A 12,049-nucleotide genomic window follows, 5' to 3' on the forward strand; every position below is an offset into this window, starting at 1 on the left:
AAAACACTACACATTTGGTTAAACTGTAAAATATTTGTACCTTGCTATAAAGCAAATCGTGTTCCTGAGCTGAAGAAACTCCAAGGATGCCAGTCAGTAGGGAGAAGCAGCCAGGCGTTGCTATGTGACATCATTACCCGGCCACAGCCACCGTTTCTGGGCTGGGCTGTGGGTTGCATTTTGCACCATGGGATTTTGGCATTGGCTGTGATTTGGTGGGGTGTCGCTCTAGGGTGGTGGCAGGGCCTGTGTTCCACTTGAGGGAAGACAAGTGTTGGTTTGTCTGTGGTGCCATTTATTTTTAAATGGCCAGTGCACATCATGGCAGCTTCTGTGTTGAGCATCTGCCCCCTGGTGGTCAATGCGCATCATAGCTACCATTCTGATGGATGGATACTTAGCCTTTTATATAGAGATTTTATAAATGTTAAACACTTAAAGGTATACAATGTAATTTCATTTAATGATATAACTTAAGGACTGGTTTGACAACATTTATAATACACATTATGGAGTTTATTCATTATATACACCTCATTTCAAATCTTCCTTTCTTAACTTTCCCCACTAGAAAATAAAACCAATGTGACTCTCAGTACAGTTCATTTTATTATTTTATTGCAAGGAAACATTTCTAGGTTTCTTTCCAATTTCAGTTTCAGAACAAACTGACTGAAACATATTGTTTTTAATACTGGTGATCACCAATAAATATGTAAGAATATAAAAAGATTCAACTTGTTGGTAGTACTCCAAATTCAAAGCACAAGAATCTTGTCTATCTAAAGCATACTTTAAAACTGCCAAGCAATCTAAAAATTTTAAAACATGTTAAAATATATTTCAATTGACCACAAATAGAATGCAGAAGGTATTACATTCTTCTTCAAATACCATTTATTTCATTTTGTTCAATTTTGTGCTCCCTACCATTCCAAAGGTCAATCAAAATCCAAATGTAGGCAAGTAAAACAGGCAATTGAAATTAAATAAAACTTAAGATCAAAAGTATACTTCACTAATGAGGTAAGTTTTACTTTCATGTGTTCAAATATCCCAGTTGTAAAAAAAAATGCCCCTCTTTACAAAGCATATTTAAGATGTTTATTTTCACAGAGCCCTTATTACTAGAGCCCCAAATCAAGTTAAATAAAATTCCATGCTTCCTAGGATATTAAATACCATGCAGCATAGCATTTAAAAAGTTTATTTATTCAGTTATATTTCTTTCTGCCCAATTAAAAATAAGCTCATGAAACCCATTTGATTCTGCATGTAACTTAGAACTACGTCACTAAGATTCCAACATAAATGCAAAGACCTGTAAATAGCTTAACCCATCCATCCCCAAAACAATGTGTAATGTTCAGAGAAAAAGCCATCCAGAGGATGTAACTGAGCCCAAGAAGCCCAGCTGCTCAGAGCTGAACCAAAGCAGTCACGTGACTAAATCCACACACCGCTTTTCTGAGGATGACCATTGCCTGTCAGGTCTTTCTACACAACTCAGAGTTCCGAAACCAAGTCAAAGTGGACCATCGAACTGGAAAATTCCGTATTTCCCAGTGGTCAGCCAGTTGGGCTCGGAGGCTGTGAGCTGTTCGCCTTGCCCAGGCTGCAGACCAACCTGAATCTCCGCTTTCAACGTGCGGATGCTGCAGAGCGGGGCGGGGTGGAAGCCATTCAAAGCCTGGTGGAACGGGACAGTAAACTCCCATTTCCTGTCACCCGTCAACTTCCTGTAATTCAAATCACCCTTGAATAAAATTAAATGTGCCTTCTGTAGTTCAGCATATAAGTCAGGAGCAACCTGAGACATTGCACAGAATTCATGAGGCAGTGTCCAAAATATGTGATCATGGTAAACCCATCTGCCCGTCTTAACATAGTTTTCCCAGTTGACCCCACACTCGGACACCCACTTATGATCAGAACATTTTACTTGTTCAATCAGCCAATTAAAATCATGGATAGTAGTATCAGAAACAAACCATGGGATCATTTTTCCATAAAAATGGATCTCGGTAGCCAATTTAGAAGACAACAGGAAGTTGGCTAATGTTAAATCTGTAACAAGTTCGAACCCAGAATTATCCAGAACGATATCCACTCTAACAATAGATGCTTTTTCTCTTGTTTTCTTGCGATTGCTAAGCAATGACCAAAGATGTTCCATGTCATTCACTAAAATGAAAGGCTTTAGGTCTTCCAAAGAATTTATTATACTGGTCTTCTGAGAACTGGATTCCCCGCCTGATAGAGACAGATCACACTTGTTTCCCCACAGTGAAATCTGAAAAAGAAAAAGTACAAAACATTTACCCTTCTTCTGAATAACCAACACAAACTAGCATGTAGGATGTGGGGGAAGGGCTACTAAAAGTATTCATAAAATTCATTCTACAAAACGTCCATCAAATCCACTTTGTCTAATAATGCAAAGACTATGTTTGCATGACATTGTATACAAAGGTAAAACAGCCCTGGTTGAGTATCATCCCATGCACCAAAACGTCTCAGGTTCGATTCCCGGTCAGGGTACATGCCTGGGTTGCAGGCTTAATTCCTGGTAGGGGGTGTGCACGAGGCAGGCAATCAACGTTTCTTTTTCTCTCACATTGATGTTTCTTTCTCTCCTTCTCCCTTCCTTTCTCTCTAAAATCATTAAAAAAAAAAAAAAAAAAAAAAAAAAACGTTATTTTTTTTAAAAAGGTAAACACTAAAACTTTTAATTGGTCAGTATTTAGTGAAATTTTAAAAACTGGTTTGAGTGATTTTAATGACCCATAATAATTTAATCAGAATGACATTTTTGCATCTTGCAGATATAAGAACAAGATCCGAAAAGAAGCTACAAAGTTTACTTTATAATTCAGTGTCAAGAGAAAATAAGTGACTTTTTTCCTCCCAGCCCCACTCCCCAAAAAAAGAAAAACCCTGCTCAATTCTGTGTAAAATCCAGTCCCTCTAGGATTTAGTTCTCTGTTATAAAATAAAGAAATTGGACAAGGTGATATCTAGTCTAAAGACCCTTCCAACTCTAATAATTTATTATTCTACTTTAAATTGAAACAATACTCAAGCTTATTTTGTGGGAAATTGCATATAGCCTTCTTTTGGAAAGCTATAACTAAAAGTACATGTGTAGGAGTGCAGGCTCTGGAAGCAGGCAGCCCTGGGCTCAAATCCCTGCATAGCCAATGAACAACCACTGGTAAATGCAGGCCCCAAGGCTCAGGTTATGCAACTAAAACATGAGATAAAAATAGAATTTATCTCGTAGAGTTATTGCGAGAATTGACATAACCAGTGTAAGTAATATATCCAATAGCTGGCTTACAGAAGTACTCAATAAACATTAGCTCAAACAGATTGTACTCTTGTATGATTCAAAATAAGAGGAAAATACATGTTTCAACCAGAATACTATTTTTAAAGGATTAAATGAATATACACACACACACACATATACACATACACACACACATATACATTTACAAACATTCTTACACACATTTTTTTTAGGTTTAAGTCCAACTCTGATAAAGAAACATCCACTGGTATAGATGGTGGCCCTCCCCTGCTGAGGTCAGAGTCTCTGTTGGCCTCCTGCATATTTCCAGTCTGTGATTAAGTCTATATTGATTTGTGCCCTTATCAATATTCCCTCAAGACTACAAGTTCTATCACAGCAAGGGTTGGTCTGTTTTTCTCACCATACATGCCTGTCATCGAGAACAGTGTTTATAGAGTAGACACTGAAATGTGTGGGCAGGGTGAGTTTTATGGTTATACGGTCAATATTCCCACAGACCGCACAGCCTGGAGCTCCTTGTAGGAAGTTAACCTGCGGATCCTCATGCACAGTGACAGAGCAGCTTGGCTCCTTTACTGAGGAGCAGAGCAACAATGTTGGGTGGCTGGCCAAAGCAGGTGACAGAAAACAGATTGGTACTCCTTCTTCTCACCATTTATTAAACTTATGGGACGAAAAACATTATATCCAAAGGCTGCGAGAGAATGACCGAGCTATGGGTAATGAGTAACATGCTGCTTTTCTTTTCTTAATTCTAAGCTAACACAAAGAATAGTGCAGAGGAGACAAGATAATTGGGTTCCCTAGTCACCAATACTTGACACCTTTCCCTCTTCATCACACAGCTGACTCCGCTTACCCTGCAGAACCTCTACGGTCAATGGATATTCAGAATCTTGAGAGATTTAACCCCTCGTATGCTACCAACTTGGACCAGTCACCCCTCCCCTGAGCCATTTTAATGACAGACCTCCCAGGTTCTACCCGGGGCCCCTTTAATCCATTTTCTGAAGTAATCCTTGAAAGAAGTCATGACCCAAGCCCTCTAATAGCTTCCCATTTCACCCTAGGAATTAAACCAAGTCCTTACCTTTGCTCACTTTGCCTTCTATGGCCCTTCCAGCCCCTCCTCTTTCCTCGCTCATTTCCTACAGAATCCCCTCTTGGTTCTCACACGCCCGGCGGGCTCCACCCAGACACGCCTGTGACTTGCTGCTTCACCCGCTTCAGGCCTCCCCCAGGGCACGGATCAGCAGGTCCTTCCCGACTCCATATGGCCTCCCTCCCCCAACCTCCCAGGCCCTTCCCCGCGCTACATCTCTTCATACGTCTCCTGACATCTCCTTCTGGAAACGTTCCTGACTTTTCCTGGGCAGTCAGGGCTGGGCAACTACTGCGTAGAACTACTCATTTTCAAACAGTTCCGAACCTAGTGATATAAATGTAAGGATGCTTTGAATGAGAAATTAAAACTAAACATGTATAAGCTCGATGAAGAAGTGCAATGAGACTGGATTAAACAGGGCAGTTTCTACCCGATGATAACGACAGCGCATTCTGTGTTCCAGACTCTGCGGAGCACTCACATGAATGAATCCAGTTCCTCACATCAAACTACGAGTTGTTCAATGCCACTGTCATTTTTTAAATGACAGGTAACAGACAATACATATAACATAGGTCAATGCCACTGTCATTGAACAGACGCAGAAACTAACGCTCAGAGAAACGAAGTAGCTTGCTCAGGTCTAACCACAAATAAGCGACAAAGCAGACACTGAAGCCCAAATCAGGCAGGGCCACCAAATGGCTGTGAAGTATTCTCTAAGAAGGACAGAAGCTACGCGGTCAGAGCATCACCCGCAGGTGCAGAAGAGACTGCAAAACCCATTTTCAGAGATTAAATGGACCGTCATCTCTTGAATAACGCTACTACTAAAATGACAAATGGTCAGTGATAACTAAAATGCCAATGTCTATACGGGCTTTGTTGTTAAATGTGTACCAGTCTGTTTTTTAACCATTTAACTCAACAAATATACTCAGGAGATGAATGATCACATTTACCTGAAGAAGCTTAAAAAACTCGTTTTTCAGCTGATTTTCATCCAGGTTCTCAACTGTTTTCATCAGCTCTTGCAGGTGAACACATAAAGCTGTGATGGATTCCAGCGACTCAAAGAAGTTTTGTTCTTTCGATTCTTTAAATACATCAAAGTCATCAATTGGTGGACTAAAGTGAGAGAAAAACATAAGTGAAACATTTATGTAACTCTGTATCTTTTTCCTACACATGTGAGTAACTGCAATTCTTTAAAGGAAATAGAATAGTAGCATTTCGTCTCAAAATGACAGATAACTGCCCAGCGGAGTGGCTCAGTGGTTGAGCATCATTCCCCGCACCAAAAAGTCTCAGGTTCAATTCCCAGTCAGGGCACATGCCCAGGTTGCAGGCTAGATCCCCGGTCAGGGGATGTGCAGGACGCAGCCAATCAATGATTCTCTCTCTCCTTCTCCCTGCCTCTTTAAAATCAATTTTATATATATATGTGTGTGTATATATATATATTTTGTGTGTGGGGAGGGGGGGGATTTTTTGGTAACTTTTATTCCCAAGTTGACTGTGACCAATGGCAATATATGTGCCATGATGGGCTACATCCTCATGCTGTCCAATGAGATCAAATGATATTAATATTGCCCTACAAAAAACATAACTAAAAAGGTATAAATACTAACTGAACAGCCTAAACAGAATCAACTGTAAAGACATTCAGATGACCCGGCCTTCTAGATTAGGGTACATTTAGATCTCATGTTCTCACCTTAGGGTGAAAACAGTATGACTGAGTTAATGGGATTGATTTAAAAACAAAAACATACCAGACTGTATAATCCAAATGAGTGCTGCCTCCGTCCAGCACCAGCCACCTTGGGAGCGCACCCTTATTCCAGAGATGCTGCCATTGCTCAAAGCACTCTGGAATGTTCTCCAGGACCTGGGGCACGTGGTTAAACGTCCTGTCGGTGGTCACTTATCTTCACCCTTCGGAGTTCATGTCTTTTTGGAGACAGCCAAAAGTCACTTGGAGCATTGTCGGTAGAATGAGGTGTATAAATCAAATGGAGTAAAACATGTTTGGTCAAAAATGAGGAGTGACTAAAAAATAATGAGACATATTCACTTTGAGGCTTGTAAACTGGCTCTGAAAGAAATTCCAAAGAATGAAAAGGTGTTTTTAGCAATGGCAGCACTGCTGAAATAAATCCTTCTCTCCAGGCGGCTTAAAAAATAAAAATTGGTGGGATACATAGGCCCAAGTGTTGGGGTCAGCAAATTACAGCTGTTGTGTTTGACCTGCAAGCTAAGAATGGTTTTACACTTCTGAATGGTTGAAAACAATCAAAAGAATATTTGTGACGTGAAATTACAATGCCAGTGCCCATGAATGAAGTTTAATTGGAACACAGCCATGCTCACTCGTTTATGTGGCGTCTAGGGCTGCTTTTGCTTCGACACAAACCATGAGGCCCCACAGCCTGAAATATTTATATCTGGCCTTTAAAAAAAAAAAAACTTTCCCAAACTTTGTTCTAGCGTTTTATTTTTTTTTTAAATGTGTTTTTTATTGATTTTAGAAACAGGAAGGGAGAGGGAGAAACAGAAACACCCATGCAAGAGAAACATCCATCCGCTGTCTCCTGCGCGCCCCCTAGTGGGGATAGAGCTCTCAATTTATCTCAACCACTGAGCCACACCAGCAGGGCTGTTCTAGTTTTTATTAACAAATTGTTCATTAAAGTCACACCTCACATTAAGAATGAGCTTTATTTCTTGTATTTAAGAGAATAAACTCACATCACTATGTATGATTTCTGATTTTTAAATGTTTGCTATTTTAGAATCTACTAAAGTTGCTTATGTGCATATACAATGGACTGGTGGTTCACTCCTAGGTACATCCCCATGAAAATACACACCTATATTCACCAAAATATGTATTTGAATGTTTATAGCAGCACTTTTTTTTTAAATTTTTAAAGTGCTGCTATAAAAAGTATTATATGTTCCCTTATTTCCCCCATTGACCCCTTCTAGCCACCCCACCCCCATCCCAGGCCTTCACCACCCTATTGTCTGTGTCCATGGGTTATGCAAACATGCATACAAGTTCATTGATTGATTTCTTCCAACCTACCCACCCTCCCTCACCTTCCCTCTAAAGCAGCACTGTCGCCGAAACCGGTTTGGCTCAGTGGGAGAGTGTCAGTCTGCAGACTGAAGGGTCTCAGGTTCGATTCCGGTCGGGGGCATGTACATTGGTTACGGGCACATCCCCAGTTGGGGGTGTGCAAGAGGCAGCTCTCTCATCAATGTTTCTAGCTGTCTATCTCTCTCCCTTCCTCTCTGTAAAAAATCAATAAAATATATTTTTTTAAAAAGAAATAAAAATGGATGCTTTAAAAAATAGATAAATAAAGCAGCACTATCTATAATAACCTCAAACTAAAAACTATTCAAATACCTATCAACAATAGAAGAGCTAAACAGATTGTGATATATTCATATATTGCAATACTATATAGAAATTAGTTATTTACAATTATGTGCAAACAATAAGGATTAATCTCAGCAACACAATGCTGAATGAAAGAAATCAGATGCCAAACTACGTCCCATGTAATTTCATTGGAATGAAATTTTAAAACAAGCAAAACTAACAGATCAAGGCAGTGGTTACCCTTGAGGGGCTGTGATGGTAGTGAACGGAAGGGGATCCACGGGTGCTCCTGGAGTCCTAGGAAGGGTCTGCTTCTTGATCTGGACACTAGGGGCGCAAGCATGTTCTGGGAAAGATGTGCACTGGTCTGTGTGTACATTACACTTTAATAAAAGCTTAAAAATGTCTTCTATTTTCTCTGTGCTACTGATTCCTTATATGAAATTAACTAACATATAATCTAGTTTTATAAATAAAACAAATATTTATTTTGACCTTTTTTATAATAAATTAGAGGCCTGGTGCATGAAAATTAATGCACTTATTCCTACTTCAGTTATTCAATCTTATGTCTACTCTCGGCATGTGGATTATAATTTCCAAGAATCGATTGTAGTGGTAACATTTGCAGCATTTCCAGTAGTGCCATTAATATCTGTTGAACTACATTCATGTTTCCTCTGGTTTTTGTTTTTAAACTTATCACTTTATAATTTCAAAAAAAGCATAAGTTAACTGAACATTTACTTGATGGTTATATACTTACCTCTGGATAACTGCTTCATGAATTCTACGATACATGTAGCATTCCACAAACAGCCATGGTGAGTAGAACCATCTTGGTTTTCCATCGCTGTCATTTAAAAGACTGTGATGATGTTCTAGGTACTGATTCCATATGTCAGTATCAACAAACTTCTCCACCAAGGGGACAATGGGCTTGTCTGTTTGTGATTCATTCCGCAATTTAGAAAGAAGAGAAATTGCTTTCTTCTCAGCTTCTATGCCTTTCTACAGAAATATAGAAGAAACATTCACATAGATCAACTGAAGGACTTTTATACATGCATATAAGTACAACCAATGGACATAAAACTCTGGGGAGGGAGGAGATGTGTGGGACGGAGAGAGGGGGGCAAAAAAAAAATCAATAAAATATATTTTTAAAAAATAAATAAATAAAAATAAATAAAATAAAAAAATAAAAAATAGATAACCTATGCTAATCTTTCCTAATAAAGAAACATGCAAATTAACCATCACTCTGCTACGCCAATCAGAGTGAGTATGCAAATTAACCCAACAAAGATGGAGGTTAATTTGCATATGCAGGCACAGAGCGGAGTGAAGCCTGCTATGAAGGGAAGGGGGTCTGCTGAGGGAGCTATTGGCGTGGTGCTCCAGACAGAAGCAAGGATTTGCCAGCTTCAGGTGGTTTGGGAGTGAGGAAATGCCGGCTCAGGAGTGGCCAGGGAGCGGTGATGTGCTGGCTCTGGAGGGGCTGGGAGTGAAGCCAGGGGAAGAAAGGTCTATTCTTGCATGAATATCGTGCAACAGGCCTCTCGTAGAGATAACATGCTAATGGTTGGGACGCAGTAATGGGTAACGACCAGACCATTAGCATATTAGCTGGGGCGTTGCTCGGGAGACAGGGCAAAAGCGGGGAGCACTGGGAGAAGGCGGGACCAACCCAAGGGAACTCGAGGTACTGAGGGCCGGGCTTGAAGCTGCCAGAGAAGGCCTGAGGGTTTGGGGGCGGGGCCAGGTGCCCTGGAGCTCTGCGTGGTCAGGTTCAGGTGTCAAGGCAGGGCTGCAGGTGGGTGGGCGATGCCACACAATTTCAAACTGGGCTCCTAGTCTATCTATAAATAATTAAAATTTATATGTACTTTATATATAAGTATCTATACATGAATAATTCCTCTAAAGTAGCACATTTTTATGGACCTAAACTTAAGAAGGAAAGAACTACTATATTACAAAACTACATCTTATGTCTTTACAAACTATTATAAACCTTTAAATTTAGAACCACTGAGCCAAACCGGTTTCGGCTAGAATTCTTGAGTTGAAAATCAAATCACACACACAGATCTCATATCAACATTATCCTGTCTTATCTATTTTGCCTTTTTAAGTTTCATCTAATAACTAGAGTCCCTTCATTATTTTTAAGTGGAATGACCATTATCAAAAAGGGGAAACTGTTTATTAAAGATTTATGAAAATAATTAAAGTTCAAATACATTTCATACCTCTCCGTGTTTCTCAAACATTTCATTTTTATGTCGATGCAATGTATCAATAGCCTTGGTTAAGATCTGTGGTAGTCTGTCTTTAATTGTAAGATATGCAAATGACCTAGAAGAAAGAATCACACAGTGTATAACTTAGTAGCGTTGATACTAGAAGATGGGTCATATTTCAGTTTCTGGGTCAACTCGTTTAAATTAAAATTCCTTTTCATACAGCCATTATAAGGAAAATCAGCACTGTCTGGCCACCACTACATTAATAGGAAAATCTGAAACTTCTCTGGTATGTCATCAAAGCTAGGCAGTCTTTGTGCCTCTAATCCCAGATTCTCCCCATAAATGTTAAATCCTTACCTTTCCCAGTCTATTACTTTTATTCTCCTTAATCAGAAACTAGTTTTAGCAATGTGACAGAAAGAAAATAAAAAAGAATTACTCTAAAAATCAAACAGGCTCTCCTCCCACGTCAATTGCTATAAGTCAAGTGACATCTACTTAGATGAACAAGGCCGTGGATGTAAAAAGGCTTGGAAGACTCTAGCAGAGGTTCTCAACCTTCATAACGCCACGACCCTTTAATGCAGTTCCTCATGTTGTGGTGACCCCCAACCATAACATTATTTTCGTTGCTACTTCATAACTGTAATTTTGCTACTGTTATGAATAGTAATGTAAACATCTTTGGGTGGCCACATGAGGAACTGGTTGAGAACCGCTGCTGCAGAGCCTAAGGCACTGGAAAACACAGATATTTTTCCAGCTACTTTTCCAGCTACTGTATCCTCTGAGGCCTGGACTCAGGGCCAGGTGAAGGCACCCTGAGGTGAGGCCAGAGGCGCCAGGGCGCCAACAATAAGCAAACACCCCTTAGAGTCAGTCGCACCCACTAAGTGCCCGCTTAAATGTGGGGCCACTGGTATCTCTCAGGCGTCCATCTACTCCATCACTTTCTGGCTTTTTTTTTTTTTTTTTTTTAATCTTATTGACTTTTTACAGAGAGGAAAGAAGAGGGAGAGTTAAAAACATCGATCAGCTGCCTCTTGCACACCCCCCACTGGGGATGTGCCTGCAACCAAGGTACATGTCCTTGACGGGAATCGAACCCGGGACCCTTGAGTTCCCAGGGGAACGCTCTATCCACTGGGACAAACCGATTGGGTCGAGGTCACTTTCTTGTGTGTCACAATATTTTGGAATAAGGGCGTAACTCCAATATAAAATTGACCATTCAATGTATACAAATGGATTTTTTTTACGGTGTCCACAACTTTACCTGGCAGGATTTTTAATGGTAGGATTATGAATTAATCTAACAGATATTCTGGAAGAAACACATTTCTCTATCCATCTGAGATTCCTTTTACAGAGAATGTTGACCACCACCTCCCTCGCGTTCCCCTCCCCTCTCCCCCCAAAGAAAGTGCGTTCCTTGAGCCAGTGAAGCCATGCCCCGCGGCCCCCAGAGAGGGGCAGGAGGGCATCGAACCCTCGCCAGGCAGCCATGCGGGGCGGGAAGGCGGTACAAACCCCTTCCCAGACTAGAGCGCTGTCCGGTGCCATTACTGTTAGCCACGGCGCCGGACGGTCCCGGCGGGGACCCCCAGCCCGATTCCGGACAAGCAGAGGCCACGAGTCACCGCGAGGAGGATGCTGCGCCGCCGGCCGAGTGCGGAGCCCGGCCCGGCCCCGCCGCCAACCGCCGGGGAAGCGGCACCCGGCCGTCCCCGCAGCTCCCCGGCGAGGCCCGGCTTCCCGCCAAACCGGGAAGAGGAGGAAGAGCGGGGCTGGGCGAGGCAAGCGACACCGACCCTTCGTCCTGTCCCGACAGGGGCGGCGGGCAGGCCGCCATCGCCCTCGGCGTGCCCCGCGCTGGGGTCTCACCCGCCGCAGGAAGGAGGCGGGGCCGGCGCGGAGGAGGAGGAGCTGAGAGGGGGAAAAAGGGCTTTTGAACGAAAAAACTTTATTGGGCGCCCGTG

The 12,049-nt window shown here is 41.5% G+C and overlaps 1 protein-coding gene across 2 annotated transcripts; it reads right to left on the reverse strand.

The window, feature by feature from the left end:
- Window positions 1-444: 444 nt before the first annotated feature.
- ARMT1 (acidic residue methyltransferase 1) lies at window positions 445-12,019 on the reverse strand. 2 transcript variants are annotated; one of them, XM_036415513.2, is made up of 5 exons: window positions 11,882-12,019; window positions 10,074-10,179; window positions 8,585-8,829; window positions 5,384-5,549; window positions 445-2,293 (listed from the first exon to the last, which is right to left on the reverse strand). In XM_036415513.2, exons 1-5 carry the CDS (start codon window positions 11,920-11,922, stop codon window positions 1,526-1,528), a joined length of 1,326 nt encoding a protein of 441 aa, XP_036271406.1. In that variant the 5' UTR covers window positions 11,923-12,019; the 3' UTR covers window positions 445-1,525. The 2 variants fall into 2 exon arrangements, with proteins under 2 accessions (XP_036271406.1, XP_036271407.1); XM_036415514.2 differs by lacking the exon at window positions 10,074-10,179 and having other exon boundaries at window positions 11,882-11,985.
- Window positions 12,020-12,049: the final 30 nt, after the last annotated feature.

The sequence above is a fragment of the Pipistrellus kuhlii genome, unplaced genomic scaffold (assembly GCF_014108245.1).
Source record: "Pipistrellus kuhlii isolate mPipKuh1 unplaced genomic scaffold, mPipKuh1.p scaffold_m20_p_5, whole genome shotgun sequence".
In the NCBI taxonomy this organism is placed as follows: Eukaryota; Metazoa; Chordata; class Mammalia; order Chiroptera; family Vespertilionidae; genus Pipistrellus; species Pipistrellus kuhlii.